The sequence below is a fragment of the Somniosus microcephalus genome, chromosome 16, assembly GCF_052327205.1.
Source record: "Somniosus microcephalus isolate GS21.2 chromosome 16, FLI_Smic_1.0, whole genome shotgun sequence".
NCBI lineage: Eukaryota > Metazoa > Chordata > Chondrichthyes > Squaliformes > Somniosidae > Somniosus > Somniosus microcephalus.
This window is the reverse complement of record NC_141002.1, coordinates 74,654,910-74,673,276: the sequence shown is the minus strand read 5'-3', so window position 1 is coordinate 74,673,276 and position 18,367 is coordinate 74,654,910. Positions and strand designations below refer to the sequence as shown.

The 18,367-nt window shown below is 45.8% G+C and overlaps 1 protein-coding gene and 1 long non-coding RNA gene across 7 annotated transcripts in view; one reads left to right on the top strand and one right to left on the bottom strand.

Annotated features, from left to right (window-relative positions):
• LOC147106289 (uncharacterized) overlaps positions 1 to 18,367 on the top strand; it is a 313,882-nt gene that overhangs the window by 105,217 nt on the left and 190,298 nt on the right. The window lies entirely within an intron of this gene.
• Positions 1 to 18,367, bottom strand: part of ptprq (protein tyrosine phosphatase receptor type Q) — a 278,107-nt gene that overhangs the window by 69,522 nt on the left and 190,218 nt on the right. The window contains 1 exon segment of the mRNA XM_086009276.1: positions 10,538 to 10,757. Within this exon segment, the coding sequence (XP_085865402.1) occupies positions 10,538 to 10,757 (220 nt within the window).

Sequence of the window (18,367 nt, the reverse complement as noted above, 5' to 3'; positions counted from 1 at the left end):
GTCAGGGCTGAACTACCCAGCAAATTACTACACAGCACTTATATACCGGTGTGGTCACCACCGGTATTACCGTATACAGCAGCCAGAGAAAGTAGTACATCTCTTAAGGTGGAACAGGTTTAACTTCTCTTAAGGTGGAACAAGTTACATACACCACAACTTTAATCTACATATAGATTGGTCTAACCAAATTAGTAACAATACTGTGGAAGAGGAATTCCTAGAGTGTATACGGGGTGGTTTCCTGGAGCAATATGTCGAGGAACCAACTAGAGATCAGGGCATCTTAGACTGGGTATTATGTAATGAGAAAGGATTAATTAGCAATCTTGTTGTGCGTGGTCCCTTGGGGAAGAGCGATCATAATATGATAGAATTCTTCATTAAGATGGAGAGTGAAGTAGTTGATTCAGAGACTAGGGTACTGAATTTAAATAAAGGAAATTACAATGGTATGAGGCGCGAGTTGGCTAGGATGGATTGGGAATGTTACTTAACGGGTTGACGACGAATAGGCAATGGCAAACATTTAAAGATCGCATGGATGAACTACAGAATTTGTTCATCCCGGTTTGGCATAAAAATAAAACAAAAAAAGTGAGTCAATATTGGCTAACAAGGGAAATTAGGGATAGCATAAGATCCAAGAAGAGGACATATCAATTGGCCAGAAAACGCAGCAAACTGGAGGATTGGGAGCAGTTTAGGATTCAGCAAAGGAGGACAAAGGGATTAATTAAGAGGGGGAAAATAGAGTATGAGAGTAAGCTTGCGGGGAACATAAAAACTGACTGTAAAAGCTTCTATAGATATGTGAAGAGAAAAATATTGGTAAAGTCAAGCGTAGGTCCCTTGCAGTCAGAATCAGGGGAATTTATAATGGGGAATAAAGACATGGCAGACCAATTAAATACATATGGCCTAGGAATTCAGTATAGCCACGTTTGGGGCGCTACAGCCGGGCATTCGCTAAATTTTGCGCCCGGCGCAACTTAGCGCCACCTTCGCCGATATTCAGTTGCATCGCCCCAAGAGGTTGCTGTTGCGCTAAAGCAGGCAATGCACGACTATCATTAGGCGCTAAGCCAGCGATCCGGGGCGCGAACACCGAGGGTGGGCGCAGCGCAGGTGCGGTGAGTTTCTGAATGAAGGCAGACACGCTGGCGCCGGTCAGCTCTTAAAGGGGGAGGGTCGACTTGTTTGGCTGCCATGCCCTGCACACTGCAGCCCTGAAGCAAGGCCTGACCATTGCTGGTTCATCAGTTCTACGCCCTGGACCATGGGGAAGCCCGCTATTCTTCCAAATCCCATTTCATGCTCTTGCTGCTCATCCAGGGTCATGGGGAAGGAGATGTACTGATGTCTCCTTCTGAAAAGGGCATTGGTCACCTGGTGGATGCAGCAATGTACCGCGAACTGGGAGATGTTGGCATGTCCCCAGTAGCGGATTGGAAGGAGCTGGTGGCATAGAAGTTGAGAGCCACCGTCACCTTCACTACCACCGACAGAGACGTCCTGCTCCTCAGCTGTGGCTGCAGATCTCTGCAAAGCAGGTGGCCGATCTCAGTGACCACCTCCCTTCTGAATCGCAGCCTCCGAACACACTGCTCCTCAGACATGTTCAGATATGAGAACTGCTGGCGGTATACCCTGGGTGGGTAAGGCCTCCTGTGCCAACGCCTGTTGGCCCTTCTCCGTCTGGCCATGACTGGCACTCTCTCACAGCATCTCTGAGCCCTTTGAATGCAATGCAGTAAGCCAACGTCTCCACCCATTGCAGCCCCCATTAGATGTATCGAATCAATGCTATGGCACTGAAAGTTAAATCCAAGTGCAAAGCTCTGGCCTGAAGCCACAAGTACCTGTGCAATTGTTCACCCAAACCAGAAAGCTCTCTCCCTTTGTCTCTCTCCAAATATCCGTCTCTCACAAAGAAGGAGTGGAGCAAAATGGCTGCCATTTATACTGCAGGAGGAATCCCCTTTAATTAGTGCCCACCGCGCCCCGCAGCGACTGGGAACCGTTCCCCTCTACCAGTTGCAGGGGGCGCCAGGCGCACAATAGGCCGGCGCAACTGAATTTCCGGTTCGGGGCGTACAAAGGGCGTTGCACCATGAAATTACGTCAGGATCTGCGCGCGCAGCTGAGCATACGCTATGGTTTTGCGCTGCCGCTAAATCTTAACTGAATTTCGCGAGTGGCGCAGATTGCGCCGCACCCAGGCGCTAGCCGCTTAGCGCCCCACATCTCCTCCTCCTAAGACGCTAGCGGCTGGCGCAAGCAACTGAATTTCTAGGCCATACTTTGGTTCTGTCTTCACAAAGGAAGACAGAAATAAACTCCCAGAGATGTCGGGAACATAGGGTCTAATGAGTGGGAGGAACTGAATGAAATCATTATTTGTAGGGAAATGTGTTGTGTATGTACCTTTAAGGGAATAACTGGTCTTAGGCTGCAGTACCGGCAGTGACCACCCCTGTATAAAAGGCCCTAGCAGGCTTATGTATTTCAGTCTGACATTGCCTCCTGTTCAGTAAAGTACCTGTTAAACTGTTCTCCCGAAGTCCGTGTATTATTGAGGCGGGGACTTTACAGTGGCGACGAGTAAGTTCGAACTCACCTGCAGTGTGGCATCATCTCATGGGGATCTCGCCCTGAGAGGAGGGTTCTGGAAGGTCGTAGTCTGAGCAACGGGCGTCGACCGAGGGCAACCGCCCAAAGAATTCATCGGTGTTCGGAGAATTGCGGGAGAGACTGTGGAGAGCTGTGCTTGGCTCCCCAGTTAAGGTGTTCCAGCAAATCGTGCTGGTAGCAGGTAGCGCGCTGACCCTTCCGGACTGCGGCGGGCTCAAGCTCGATCGAGCGGCTCTACAAAACGGGCCGCGCAGCGTCGCCGGGAAAAGAAAGCAAGAGAGAGAGAGAGGGTGGAGCGCACAGGGCGCGGTCGGTGCTCAAGAACAGGGCAGGGAGAGAAACTAAACGGGGGGAAGGAAAGCGAGACACGGCGAAGCTGCGGGTCACCGCCATTACCCCATAGAACGCTAGGAACAGCGTGGCAGCAAGGGGAAGAAGCAAAAGCGTGGGAGGTGCCATTTTATTCCATTGGGGAAGAAGCAAAAGCGCAGGAGGTGCCATTTTAAGTCACCCAAGATGCCGAAAAGTGGCAGTATCACTGCTTTCGACAACGTGGTAGAAGACTGGACCACGTATGTGGAAAGAATTGAATTGTACTGCAAGGCAAATGAGGTGGCCGATGGAAAGAGGGCGTCGGTATTATTAAATCTGATGGGTGCGAGTACGTACGGCCTATTGCGGAATTTAATTACCCCAGCTAAACCAATGGAGAAAAGTTTTGAGGAGATTGTTCATATCTTACAGGAACACCTAAGCCCTACACCACTGCTGATAGCAGAAAGATTCAAGTTCCATAAAAGAAACCAGCACAAAGATGAGAGCAATGCTGACTATCTTACGGAACTGCGCAAGTTATCGAAGCACTGCCAGTTCGGAGCAGGACTGGCAGACACCTTACGGGATATGTTTGTCTGCGGGCTCCAGAGTGAAGGAACCCAGAAACGACTACTTTCAAAAAAGGACCTGACGCTAGAACAGGCTTTCAGCGTGGCAGTATCCTACGAAGCAGCAGCACAGGGAGCTGCGGAAATACAACAGAAACCAAAAAAATACAGCGCTAACGAAATGGCGTATGGAGCAGAAAAGTGCTATTGCTGCGGCAGAACAACCCATGAGCAGAAGGACTGCTGGTTTAAAGAAAAAATATGCAGGCAATGCGGAAAAATGGGACATATAGCAAGAGTCTGCAGGTCGGGAAAGAAAACCAACATGACAAGAACTACTAAGGAACAGTACAGGAAAGTAAAGAAACTGACAGACAGTAGTTCAGAAGATCAGGAGAGTGATAAGGACTCCGGGAGCAGGAGATGAAGTTGTTTAAAGTTACACAACGTGATCGCAAAGGAAGATCACTGAACCATTTGGGTCACCCTCATGATAGCAGGGTCCCCAGTAAAGATGGAATTGGACACAGGATCAGCCCTAACTGTCATGAATCGACGAGACTATGAGCGGCTATTCTCACACATACCCTTAAAGGACACGTCCATTGTATTGAAGACATACACGGGGCAAAAGGTCTACCCCAGAGGAAAAATAAGGGTGCCAGTTGAATATAACAGAAAGGAAACACAGAAACTATACATGTATATACTACCAGATGGAGGACCACCATTATTGGGACGTGAATGGATCCGAAAAATACAATTGGATTGGCATTCCATTCTGGCACTAACTGTGACTGACAAAAAGGATGATGACGTCGCACCTGGACGTCTGTCACAAATTCTATCTGACGCAGAAGAGGTGTTCCAACAAGGACTTGGGACTCTAAAAGGAGTAAAGGCAACCATAAAGATTGAGGATAACGCAACCCCAAAATTTTTCAAGGCCAGACCGGTGCCATACGCGATCCGCCCAGCCGTTGAAGCTGAACTGGAGAGTCTGGAGCATTCAGGAGTGCTGTCTAAGGTGGACTGGAGCGAGTGGGCCACACCCATCGTTCCTGTAATGAAGAAAGCATTGAGCAGCACGCCTGGGGAGCCAAGGAAGGTTCGTATCTGTGGGGACTTCAAGGTGACTATGAACCCAGTCCTGCACACAGTACAGTATCCACTTCCGCGGATAGAAGATATTTTCGCCTCACTATCTGGAGGGAAACGTTTTACAAAAATTGACCTGGCTCAAGCGTATCTACAAATGGAGGTGGAAGAAGCATCTAGGAAATACCTCACGATAAACACTCACAAAGGCCTTTACCAGTACAATCGACTGGTATTCGGGGTAGCATCGGCCCCGGCTATTTGGCAGAGGGCAATGGAACAAGTCCTGCAAGGGATCCCGGGGACCCAGTGTTATTTGGACGACATCCTGGTTACGGGCGAAAATGACAATGAACACCTTGCCAACCTGGAACAGGTGCTCACGAGATTGCAGGAATATGGGCTACGAGCCAACCGCCCCAAATGCGAGTTCTTCAGGAGACAAATCTCGTACTGTGGCCACATGATTGATGAGGAAGGGTTGCATAAGTCACCGGACAAGATTGAGGCTGTAGTCAAGGCTCCAGCACCGGAAAATGTGTCGCAACTGAGGTTGTTCCTCGGGTTGGTGAACTACTACCATAAGTTCTTGCCGAATTTATCTACAATTCTGCACCCACTGAACGCCCTGCTTCAAACTGGTGTAACATGGAAATGGAGTGATCAGTGTAAGCGTGCCTTTCAGGAATGTAAATGCCTAATCACTTCAAAAGAAGTATTGGCCCACTACAACCCAACACTACCGATTCGGTTGGCGTGTGATGTGTCACCTTACGGCATTGGAGCGGTGCTGTCACACAAATTCCGTGACGGTTCAGAGAGCCCAATAGCCTTTGCATCGCGCTCGCTAACCTCAGCCGAGCGTAACTACGCCCAGATTGACAGGGAGGCCCTCAGCCTGGTGTGGGGGATGAAGAAGTTCAATCACTATCTGCACGGGCAGAAATTCACCCTATTGACTGATCATCAACCCCTGGTCTCAATTTTTAACCCAAAGAAGGGCATTCCGGTGATGACGGCGCAACGGCTGCAAAGATGGTCACTTTTTCTAGGGGCACATCAGTACGACATAGAGTACAAAGGTATGAAACAGCATGGAAACACTGATGGGCTGTCGCGCCTACCGTTGCCTACGGCGGAAGAAGCACCTGCAGTGGACCCTGTGGAGATATTCCATGCGACCATAGTCGAATGTTTGCCTGTTACAAATGCAAGTATTGAGAAGGAAACCCGAAATGACCCGACACTCTCTCGGGTCTATGATTTGACGGTGAAGGGATGGCCAGCATATGGCGACTCACTGTTGCCAGCATTCTCGCCAAGGAGAGAACAGCTGTCAGTGTGCCGGGGAACCTTGATGTGTGGATCCCGAGTGGTAATTCCACCCAAGTTGAGAGATAGAGTGCTCAATGAGCTTCACGAGGGTCATCTGGGAGGGGTAAAAATGAAGAGCCTAGCCAGGGCATTTGTGTCGTGGCCGGGAATCGATAAAGAAATCGAGGATATGACCAAGAGATGCACAGGATGCCAGAAGGTCCAAAACGCTCCACCATAGGCCCCGCTACATCCATGGGAGTGGCCCTCATCTCCATGGCAACGGGTACACATTGATTTTGCTGGTCCATTTATGGACTCAATGTTTTTAATCGCTGTGGACGCCCATTCGAAATGGCCAGAGGTCATTAAAATGTCCTCCACCACTACGGAGAAAACTATTGCAGTCCTAAGGACCATCTTCGCCAGGAATGGGTTGCCAGAACAGATTTGCTCTGACAATGGCCCACAGTTTGTGTCTGAGGGTTTCCGAAGGTTCCTGAAGAATAATGGGGTGAAACATTACACATCTGCCCCATATCATCCAGCCACAAATGGATTGGCTGAGAGGTTTGTTCAGACCTTTAAAAAGGCCATAAAGGCAATGTATAATGACGACATACCACTACAACACAAGGTGGATAATTTCTTGTTTGCTTACCGGAATGCGACACATGCAGTAACCAACCAAACTCCAGCCGTACTGTTTTTCAACCGAAGACTAAGATGTCGCTTGGATTTGCTCAAACCAAACATAAGACGAGATGTTGAGGATAAGCAGTTCCAGCACATAAATGAGAAGCCAACCAGGAGCTTCAAGTTAGGGCAACCAGTCTTGGCCCGTGACTACCGAACAGAAAAATGGCAGCCTGGAACGATATGCACACAGCAGGGACCACTAATGTACACAGTGGACGTTGGAGAGAGCATTGTGAGACGCCATGCTGACCAGATTCTAGAGTCACAGGAACAAGCCAAATCTATACCACAAGCAGGTGCACCTGGTAATGAGCCTGAAGTACAGATTGCGCCTACCTCAGAAGCAGGGGTATTGGAAGCTGACGAACCAACCAATGACAATGAGCCAGAATTGACTCCACCGCAAGAACAGGATACTCGAGAAAGGCGCTATCCAGTCAGGATCAGGAAGCCTCCTCAAAGACTGAACTTATAAATGACTATTTCAGTTGATGTATATAGTACTGAGAAAATTGTAATTGTAATTAGTTATTATTTAGTTGTTAAATGAATGCTATGTACTGTTTATCTAAAAGGGGAGCAATTGTTGTGTATGTACCTTTAAGGGAATAACTGGTCTTAGACTGCAGTACCGGCAGTGACCACCCCTGTATAAAAGGCCCTAGCAGGCTTCTGTATTTCAGTCTGACGTTGCCTCCTGTTCAGTAAAGTACCTGTTAAACTGTTCTCCCGAAGTCCGTGTATTATTGAGGCGCGGACTTTACAAAATGGTGTTAGGGAAATTGATGGGATTGAAGGCCAATAAATCCCCAGGGCCTGATAATCTACATCCTAGGGTACTTAAGGAAGTGGCCCTAGAAATAGTAGATGCATTGCTGGTCATCTTCCAAAATTCAATAGACTTTGGAACAGTTCTCATGGATTGGAGGATAGCTAATGTAACCCCACTATTTAAAAAAGGTGGTAGAGAAAAAACGGGGAATTATAGACCGGTAAGCCTGACATCGGTAGTGGGGAAAATGCTCGAGTCCATTATAAAAGATGTAATAGCAGAGCACTTGGAAAACAGTGACAGGATCGGACAAAGTCAACATGGATTTACAAAAGGTAAATCATGCTTGACTAATCTACTGGAATTTTTTTGAGGATGTAACTGGTAGAATAGGTAAGGGAGAACCAGTGGATGTGGTGTATTTGGACTTTCAGAAGGCTTTCGATAAGGTCCCGCATAAGAGATTGGTGTGCAAAGTTAAAGCACATGGGATTGGGTGTAAGGTACTGACTTGGATGGAGAACTGGTTGGCAGACAGGAAGCAAAGAGTTGGAATAAACGGGTCATTTTCAGAGTGGAAGGCAGTGACTAGTGGGGTACTGCAGTGATCGGTACTAGGACCCCAGTTATTCACAATATATATTAATGATCTAGATGAGGGAACTAGATGTAATATCTCCAAGTTTGCAGACGACACAAAGCTGGGTGGGCATGTGTGCTGTGAGGAGGATGTAGAGAAACTCAAGTACGATTTGGACAGGTTGGGCGATGGGCAGATCCATGGCAGATGCAGTATAATGTGGATAAATGCGAGGTTATCCACTTTGGTGGCAAAAACAGGAAGACAGATTATTATCTGAATGGCAATAGATTGGGAAAAGGGGAAGTGCAACGAGACCTGGGTGTCCTTGTGCACCAGTCACTGAAGGTAAGCATGTAGGTGCAGCAGGCGGTTAAGAAGGCAAATGGTATGCTGGCCTTCATAGCGAGAGGATTCGCGTACAGGAGCAAGGATGTCTTGCTGCAGTTGTACAGGGCCTTGGCGAGACCACACCTTGAGTATTGTGCGCGGTTTTGGTCACCTTATCTGAAGAAGGATGTTCTTGCCATGGAGGGAGTGCAGCGAAGATTCACCAGACTGATACCTGGGATGGCAGGAATGACATATGAAGAGAGATTGGTCGATTAGGCTTATATTCGCTAGAGTTTAGAAGAATGAGAAGGGATCTCATTGAAACTTATAAAATTCTAACAGGGCTAGACAGACTAGATGCAGGAAGGCTGTTCCCGATGGCAGGGGAGTCCAGAATCAGGGGTCACAGTCTAAGGATAAGGGGTAAGCCATTTAGGACTGAGATGAGGGGGAATTTCTTTACCCAGAGAGTGGTGAACCTGTGAAATTCTCTACCACAGAAGACAGTTGAGGCCAATTCATTAAATATATTCAAGAAGGAGTTAGATATATTTCTTAAGGTTAAGGGGATCAAGGGATATGGGGAGAAAGCAGGGACCGGGTACTGAATTTGGATGATCAGCCACGATCGCATTGAATGGTGGAGCAGGCTCGAGGGGCCGAATGGCCTACTCCTGCTCCTATCTTCTATGTTTCTATGTTTCTATAAACAGTACCTTGAGGTCAAATTATACTGTTACTTACAATACCAGCAGAAAAAAGTCTACTACAGCACATTGCTAGAAATAATATCTTCTGGTACAGAAGCCTCTTAAGTTGTTAAACAGATAATTCACAAGGCACAAATCTCTCACAATCTACTGCCAGACTATAAAGTTATATATGGAACAAAATTCAATACTGCTTATTGAGACTTGTGTTGGACAACATTATGTAAGGTGACTTGCACTTCTGGAATGCAGGTGACTGTGTCAAAAAATTATGCATTTTTTTCTCTATGATGTATCATATTATTGGCTTCTTTCTTTTTTCATGGTACATATGGGGTTAATAATTAGACTCATTACAGAATATGGCCCAGCTTGTTCTGATACACAAATAGCTCCAGAACAGATGTTTCAGCTGTAATGGCCATCTGAGAGATGGGCCAAGCAATTTAGTTCCAATACAAGTATCTTGCGGGTTTTGCTTGAATATATGCTTGATTTGAGTTTTAGAAAACATATTAAAATTTCCTTTATTCTGGTCAAATTTTGAAAGTATGAGTTAGATGTGCCAAAAAGACTCTGTGGAAGATCAGCATTGAGCTGCCATGTAAGGTTAATATTCAGGTAACTTATGCTAGTTCATATTAAAGTTTAGTGCAGCAGACACGGCTGTTTAGTTATTTTCTATCTTCTGAAGAGGGATGGTTAAGTCTGTAACTCTTGTAAATATACCATGTGCCATTAGTTCTGTTCACTTATCCATTTACTGTTTATAGCCTAATTTATTCAGTGTTTATTCTACTGCCTTCCGAAGTGGAAGGAGGTCACGTGAAGGCATGTGATATTACCAGTGCAGCAAAATATGATGATGATGGTTTTGTGAGTTCATGACAAATGACCTTGATATGGAATGGTTAAATCGACACCGGCTCGCATGTGGGAGTGGGCTGGGAGTAAATGTCCAAAAATGTAGCATGCTGGGGAGTACTGCTGCTATTTGTATTTTGGAAAGTTGAGGAGAAATAATTGCAGTCATCACTAGGCCGTTATATCAAAATGTAAAATACATAGGTGGCACAAGGTTGTAAAACACAAATGGCATTTGGAGCCCATGCCCTATCAGCAATAAGAATCTGTGCAGGATTTTTTTTTAGATGAATTACCTAATGGTAATAAAGTAGTGCTGCATTATACCCTGTATCACCACCCAAGGTGCTTGTGTTAGTGCTGCTGGGCCGAAGCACATATGATACCTAAACTTAAAGTGAATCTCAATGACTGCACTTGACCCTGTCCTTGTCCCATCCCCAGTGCTATAGCAGTAAAATTCGGCTGCACTAATAATGAGTAAGCAGCAAAGAACACAAACTTTACATTGCAAAGAAAATAGAAAATCCTTTTCTGCTTGTGTTCTGTTAGTCTCTTATAAATGAATACGAACGTCACTGTAATGTTGCCACTTCTATTCTATTGAAAAATATATAGCAAAATAAATCAAAACCAATATTTTACTTACAAGTACTGTTTATCATGTTTTAGGGGTCCATTGCAAATTTTCTCTGCATTGTGCCGACATGATTTTTCAGCTCCAATGGTATACGTTTCTTCATTAGCATTCCCTCTGTATGTGTTTGTTCCACTGCATGGTGGATTTTTAAAGCCTTCATTCGCAAAATATGGCTTTGGCTTCCTTACATAAGCCTCATACCAAGTAGAAATATTTCCATCATTCATAGCTGTTAAGGAATTAGCCAACATTAAGTGAGCTGTGAGATGAACTGAGGCTCAGAAATAAAACATCCTGATTAGGTTATTTGCTACAAATTTAAGACCAACCATTAATGCAATGAAGCTGATCTGCAAATCTCCATTAATTTTCAATGAGACTTAATAATTACATTTAAAAAAATCATTTATTTTTGCATGTCTCACTGTAAATAATAAATTGCTCATTTCAATAGTTTTGCACTATTTCACCCTTTTTCATGAAAATTTCACTGCTGGGTATAGTGTGAACTTTGTGACAACTCTTTTTTTTAAACTGTTTTGAGAGTTTGATATACTTCTACTTGCTCCCAGGCATCCTTAAACTCATGGAGCACACAACACTTGCAGTTGAGCTTATGACACAGTAGCCTGGATTACCACTCTTTTTCTCTCTTGGGTTTTCTTTCCTCTTGTAGGGAGGAACTTGGCTCCCACTTAGCAACTCCATGCAACAGCATTCTGAGAGCAGGAACTTAAGGGTAAAGATTCTGATGCAAACTTTCCTGACATACTGAGCGTGCATATCACTAAAATGCACACTTCCACTCCATAACTTTCCATCTCTAAATTCAATAGATTAAAAAAAAATCACTGCTGGATATGTAGTTTTGTGACATGTGTTCCTGGTGTGCGTGCATCAGAATTATCACCCCTAACAGGGAATCAAACCTGCATTCCCACACTGCGGTGCCATTGTGTATTGTGTCTGCCATACAGCACTGTGCATCCAGACGATGAAGCTCTTTATTATTAGTATATCCAATTTAGATGGAAGAATAACAAAATTAAATAGGACTATGAAAATTATGCGTAAAAATGAAAAACTGAAAAATTAACTAACAAATGAGATACTGTAAGTATGTACTTTAAGAACGCAAGATAAAGCAAAAACAAAATGACTGTAGAAACTCAGGTAGACCAGTGAAAAGTAATTAAGGGATTAACTCAATAAATTGGGCTATTCAAGTGCTAATGTCCTCATGGAATCAATTACACCAAGGCCAATGTGAAAAGCTTTAAGCCGGTATTTGGTACACTCTGTTTCAACTCAGAATATGTACAATAGTAAATTGACCCTCTTTTGACAGGCACTACAATGGAACTACTACTTTAGAAAAAGAGATAGTTTGTCAAATTAGAACTTATGAAAATTGACATGATAAAAAAATGTACACAAAATGTACATTATTACATATGGATTTCTACCTTTCAACAATATGGATATCTGTTAGCTTAATTTTGTATAATTCCATGAAAACAAACTGCTTTCTTAGACGAAGATTAAAAAGGCTATAACTCAACAATAACTATCACTTTCACTCACATAAGCCACATGATGGCAGTGCAGGAAATAGAAAATGCAACACTGGTGCAGTCGGGATGCTTTTCAGGGCATATGTCTGAGATGCATCATTAGCGTGAAGCACTCTGGAGTAGGTATAGCATGGTTAGATACAGCGTAAAACTCCCTCAACTTGTCCTGATACTGTGTGTCTAAAATGGGAAGCTCTTTCATATTTAAATGCTACCATCTCGCACCTTGATGAGCACAAAATTAATAAAAATAACAATACCATTATTGGTTTATGATGCATTAAACATGATTCTTGTGCATCATTATTATCTTTGAAAGCCAGGCCTTTCTAACAACATACATTTTCACATAATAGTCAATTTCTAATAGAATGTAGAGTTAGATGCAGCTGTGCAGGTCTTGTGGTGGGTATGCATGTCTTTCTCGGCAGTGTGCTAATAGGTATCATTCCAACTTCTAAAAGTCTTCTAGTGCTAATGGGTATGGTACTGGACTAGCAACCCAAAGGCTGTGAATTTAAATCGCGCCATGCCAAGTTGTGAAATTGAATTCAATAAAGCTGGTAATTTGTAGGCTAGAAAATGACCATGAAAGCTGATATTATTGGTTCACTATTGTCCTTCAGCAAAGGGAAACTGCCACTGCTACCCCACCCGTAATTGGTCTGACCTACATGTGACTCAAGTCCTACAGTATATGGTTGACTCTTAATGTTTTTTTTAATTCATTGATGGGATGTGGGCGTCGCTGGCTAGGCCTGCATTTAGTGCCCATCCCTAATTGCCCTCGAGAAGATGGTGGTGAGCCGCCTTCTTGAACCGCTGCAGTCCATATGGTGTAGGTACACCCACAATGCTGTTAGGAAGGGAGTTCCAGGATTTTGGCCCAGCGACAGTGAAGGAACGGCGATACAGGTCCAAGTCAGGATGGTGTGTGGCTTGGAGGGGAACTTGTAGGTGGTGATGTTCCCATGCATCTGCTGCCCTTGTCCCTCTAAGTGGTAGAGGTCGTGGGTTTGGAAGGTGCTGTTGAAGGAGCTTTGGCGAGTTGCTGCAGTGCATCTTGTAGATGGTACACACTGCAGCCACAGTGCGCCGGTGGTGGAGAGAGTGAATGTTGAAGGTGGTGGATGGAGTGCCAATCAAGTGGGCTGCTTTATCCTGAATGGTGTCGAGCTTCTTGAGTGTTGTTGGAGCTGCACTCATCCAGGCAAGTGGAGAGTATTCCATCACACTCCTGACTTGTGCCTTGTAGATGGTGGAAAGGCTTTGGGGAGTCAGGAGGTGAGACACTCGCCGCAGAATTCCCAGCCTCTAGCCTGCTCTTGTAGCCACAGTATTTATATGGCTGGTCCAGTTCAGTTTCTGATCAATGGTAACCCCCAGGATGTTGATAGTGGGGGATTCAGCGATGGTAATGCCATTGAATGTCAAGGGGAGATGGTTAGAGTCTCGCTTGTTGGAGATGGTCATTGCCTGGCACTTATGTGGTGCGAATGTTACTTGCCACTTGTCAGCCCAAGTCTGAATGTTGTCCAGGTCTTGCTGCATATGGACACGGACTGCGTCAGTATCTGACGAGTCTCGAGTGGTGCTGAACAGTGTGCAATCATCAGCGAACATCCCCACTTCTGACCTTATGATGGAGGGAAGGTCATTGATGAAACAGCTGAAGATGGTTGGGCCTAGGACACTGCCCTGAGGAACTCCTGCAGTGATGTCATGTGATTGAGATGAATGACCTCCAACAACCACAGCCAACTTCCTTTGTGCTAGGTATGATTCCAACCAATGGAGAGTTTTCCCCTTGATTCCCATTGACTTCAGTTTTGCTAGGGCTCCTTGATGCCACACTCGATCAAATGCTGCCTTGATGTCAAGGGCAGTCACTCTCATCTCACCTCTTGAGTTCAGCTCTTTTGTCCATGTAGTGTATGTACCCGTCTACCTTTAAGGGAACTATTGAATGTAACCGTTCACCTTTAAGAGAACTACTTTAGGTGTGGCACTACTTGTTTGGCTTCTGTATACTGTAATACCGACAGTGACCACACCAGTATATAAGTGTTGTGGCAGGATAACTAGGGCAGATTCACCCTGACCTTCGAATAGTAAAGACCTGTTTGTTTGTTACTTCTGAAGTCTGTGTATTTATTAACTGCACAACCCACAGACTTTACAGTGGCGACGAGTCCGATCGTACCCTGCGGCAAGACTACCAAAGCAACGAAGAGCGTCGAAGAGAGGCAACCGCCCTCGTCGTGCTGCTGAAAGAAAACACGAGGCTGCAGCAGGAGGAAGGAGGAAGACTTTAGCAACAAAAGCTTCCACCTGCAACAGGCACTGACTACCCTTCTACCACGGTGCGGAGTGAGTCGATCAGCTGGAAACAAGGCGGCCGCGGAGACTGTGAGTAGGGGAAGGTGTAGAGAATATTCGGAGGATAAGGGCTGTGCACTCGACCACGGTCGAGGGGGAACAGAGCCGGTCAGAAAGTCGGGTCCAACGGCGTCGTGAGACAGTCGGACCTCGATCGGCGGGAAAAGCCGGGCAGCGACCGCAGCCACGAAGCGCTGAGACTGGGAGTAGGCGCGGGAAGAGAAACCCAGCCGCAGCCGGGGAGGGAAATATCGGTCTGCGAGAGGGCTGGGAAGCGAACAGGAACCGTGCGGGTGGGAGAGAGAGACAGAGCCGAGCAAGGAGAGAGAGACTGCGCGAGAGCCAGTCCAGCGGCTGAGCTGTTCTCCACCAACGGGGTACCCAGAGCTGGTGGAACCGAACGTGCGGGAGAGAGAGCGACAGAGCCGGGTACGGAGAGAGAGACTGCGCGAGAGCCAGTCCAGCGGCTGAACTGTCCTCCGTTAACGGGGTGTACCCAGCGCCGGTAGAGCCGTGCGGGCGGGAGGAAAAGACAGAGCCGAGTAAGGGGAGCTGTGCGGAAGCCAGCCCAGCAGCTGAACCTGTCCGCTGCGGGGGAAGCGCACCCCTTCCACCGGGAAGAAACGCGGGAAGCCGCCATTAGGCGGAGAAGACGACAGAAGCGGGAAACCGCCATTGAAGTGGGCGGGGTGAGAAGGAAAGAGCGGGAAACCACCATTTTCGCGGGAAAACCGCCATCTTAGAAATAAACAAATAAATAAGAATACTTAAAGAAATACTTGTGTTGTACCCAAGGAAAGGAAGATGCCTAAGCGGGCGGACATCAACGATTTCAATTCTGAGATAGAAGACTGGGCCACGTACGTGGAACATATTGAGATACATTGTAAGGCTAACAAAATAGCTAAGGATGAAAAAGCTTTAACCTTACTTAACATGATGGGTGCGAAAACATTCGGGTTGTTGAAGCATCTTCTCTCACCAGCTAAACCGGCGGATCAGACTTTCGATGATATCATAGCAGTGCTGAAGGATTACTTGAACCCCACACCGTTGATGCTGGCTGAACGATTCAAATTCTATGCAACAACGCAGAAGAAAGACGAAAGTAACGCGGAATACTTGGTCGAACTGCGTAGGCTGGCGAAAGACTGCCAGTTCGGAGGGAATCTGACAGAAGCACTGCGAGACAAGTTCGTATGTGGATTGTCCAAAGAAGGGACGCAAAAGCGACTACTGGAAGAGAACGACCTCACACTAGACAGGGCTGTCCTTATAGCTGCATCGCACGAAGCCGCAGCGAAAGGAACGGCGGAAATGCAGCTGAAGGCGGCGGCACTCGGGGTGGACCAAATTACCTCGAGTACAACAAAATGCTATCATTGTGGGAAGACAACACACAACCAGAATCAATGCTGGTTTAAGAACCAAGAATGTAGGAAATGTGGCAAACTGGGTCACATCGCTAAGGTATGCCGGTCAGGGAAGAAGACCAACAACCAAAGGAAGCCACCACAAGAAAAGTACAACAAGGTACACAAGGTGGCTGAGAAGAGTTCAGACGAACAGAATTCAGACTCAGACCCAAACAGCCAGGAGCTGGGTAGTCTGAGAATTCACAATGTGAGTAAGGAAGCTGACCTACAAACTATCTGGGTCATACTAAAAATAGCTGGAGTCCAAGTAAGAATGGAGTTGGACACTGGATCAGCTCTATCAGTCATAAATCGAAGGGACTACCACCGGCTATTCTCTCACATACCCTTAAGAAATACCAAGTTCGTATTGCAGACATACACGGGGCATAAGGTATACCCCATGGGGAAGATAAGAGTCAAGGTGAGAGATAGGGGTAAAGAACACCCAAGAATGAACTTGTACGTATTATCTGAGGGAGGACCACCACTTCTAGGACGGGAGTGGATCAAGAAAATAGACATGGAATGGCACTATCTAAAAGCCATAATGAGTGAGGACTCGGTGCAAGCTATCAGCTCAGATTCTGAAACGGATGACGATAAGACCAGCGCAAATATGGAAGACAAGGCTAAAATGGACTTGCCGTCTATGGTGGAGAAAACGAAGACATGCATAAAGGCTTATGCTACCGAAAAGAATAAAGCTTCAGAGCAGAACTCCAGTTTGACAGAGAATTCTGAGCCTGTTCAAGTTAAGGACTTATCCACGACGGAAGAACACCGAACTCGGACTCAAACTTATTTCAAAGTACGACAACAATTAGAACAGTTGAGTTACCGTCTCGTACAAGAGATGAAAACAATGGAAAAGTTCTGGGACACCGAATGGGAGAACCTGGAAAGACAGCAGAGGCAGCTAGCTCAAGCAAAGAGCATCCATAGAGCCATCGTGACAAATTACCAATCACATCTCCCTTATGCTGTTCAGGAGTTAGAATATTTGCATGGTCTAGAGATACAGCATAAAGGCAAACCACACTACACTGAGGATTTTGTTCTGCAATTGGAGACGGAGCTAGTGCAGGCAAGATTAAGAGAAGCTGAATCACAGTGTGCACTTAAAGAGATGCAGAAAAAAATCTTGGACATGGAAAAGAGAAACGCTTCTTTACCTGATGTGAATAATGTGGCCATGTTGCAAGAGGAGCTTATAGGGGCGAAACTGAAAGAAGCTAAGCAAAGGATGTTGGAACTTGAAACACAGAACCAAATCAGCAGTAACCAGCTATGTCGAGCAGAGAAGGAGTGCTATGGTCTACATGAGAGGGTGCAATATCTCTCAGCCCAGAATAAGGGACTACTCACTCAGTTAAATGAAAGTAAATGGAAAATGGCTGAGATAGACTGCAAGAATAAAGAAGATTTGATGGCAGTGAGACTTCGAGAGGCAGATAGCATAGCAGCCTTGGCTGAACTCCAACAGGAAATTGCGAAAGAAGCAAATGAAGAGGAATCTTCAGGAAGCCAGGATGTTATTCCAGTTCTTCTCTACGACTCCTTACAAGCAGAGTGTGAGAAGTCGAAAGAACAGTATGAACAGGCCCAGGCTACAATTCTGGAGGGGGTTAACTCGGCAACCTCCGAAAAGCTAGTTTCAGTAGAAGCATATGAACAACTAAAGGTTGAACATGAGCAAGAAGTCCAAAGGCTGCAGGAAATTCTTGATGAGCTCAAGGCCAAGACAGACTCATCGGTAGAAGTTCCATCCATAGATGAGAAATTAGAGGTGAAAAACATGGCAGAACATGAAAGACAGGATGTCCAAGAACTCATAAAAATATTGAAGGAAACCCAAGACAAATATGAGGCGGCAATGACCGAGGTTCAACAACTTGAAGAACAGATTCAACTGGGAATCCTTTCAGTGGAAGAAAAGGAAACTGTAAGAAACTCAGAGACTGTAAGAATGGTCCCTGAACATGAACTAGAGAGCATCAGGGCGCAATTTTTCCGAGCGCTGAAAGCCAAAGTACAAGAGGAACAGAAGGTGGAAGCATTGGAGGAAAAGGTGGATGAAATGGAGAAGACTCTGATCCACCGTGTTCCCAGGGAAGAGTTAACGGTCAGCCAACTCCTTCATATGCTGAAGGACAAGACTCTGCAAGGGGAACAATCTGAACACGAGCTTCAATCTTCAGGGGGAAGGAGTTCGGAGCTCTCAAAAGTCACGGAGATAGCTGAGGTGGCAACACAGATTTTACAAGGATGCCAAAAGTACGTTGAATCACGTCAAGGTGAACAGAAGAATGTGGAAACAGTTACTTCAGTAGAAGGATTAAATAGCCTGATAACGCAATTCCCGATGGAAGGGAAGGTATTGAACTCACAAATGAGGTCCGTCGTGAAGGAATGGCAGATAACCCAGGAAGAGCGGGATGAATATGAATGCATGAAGAAGTCTTTTCAAG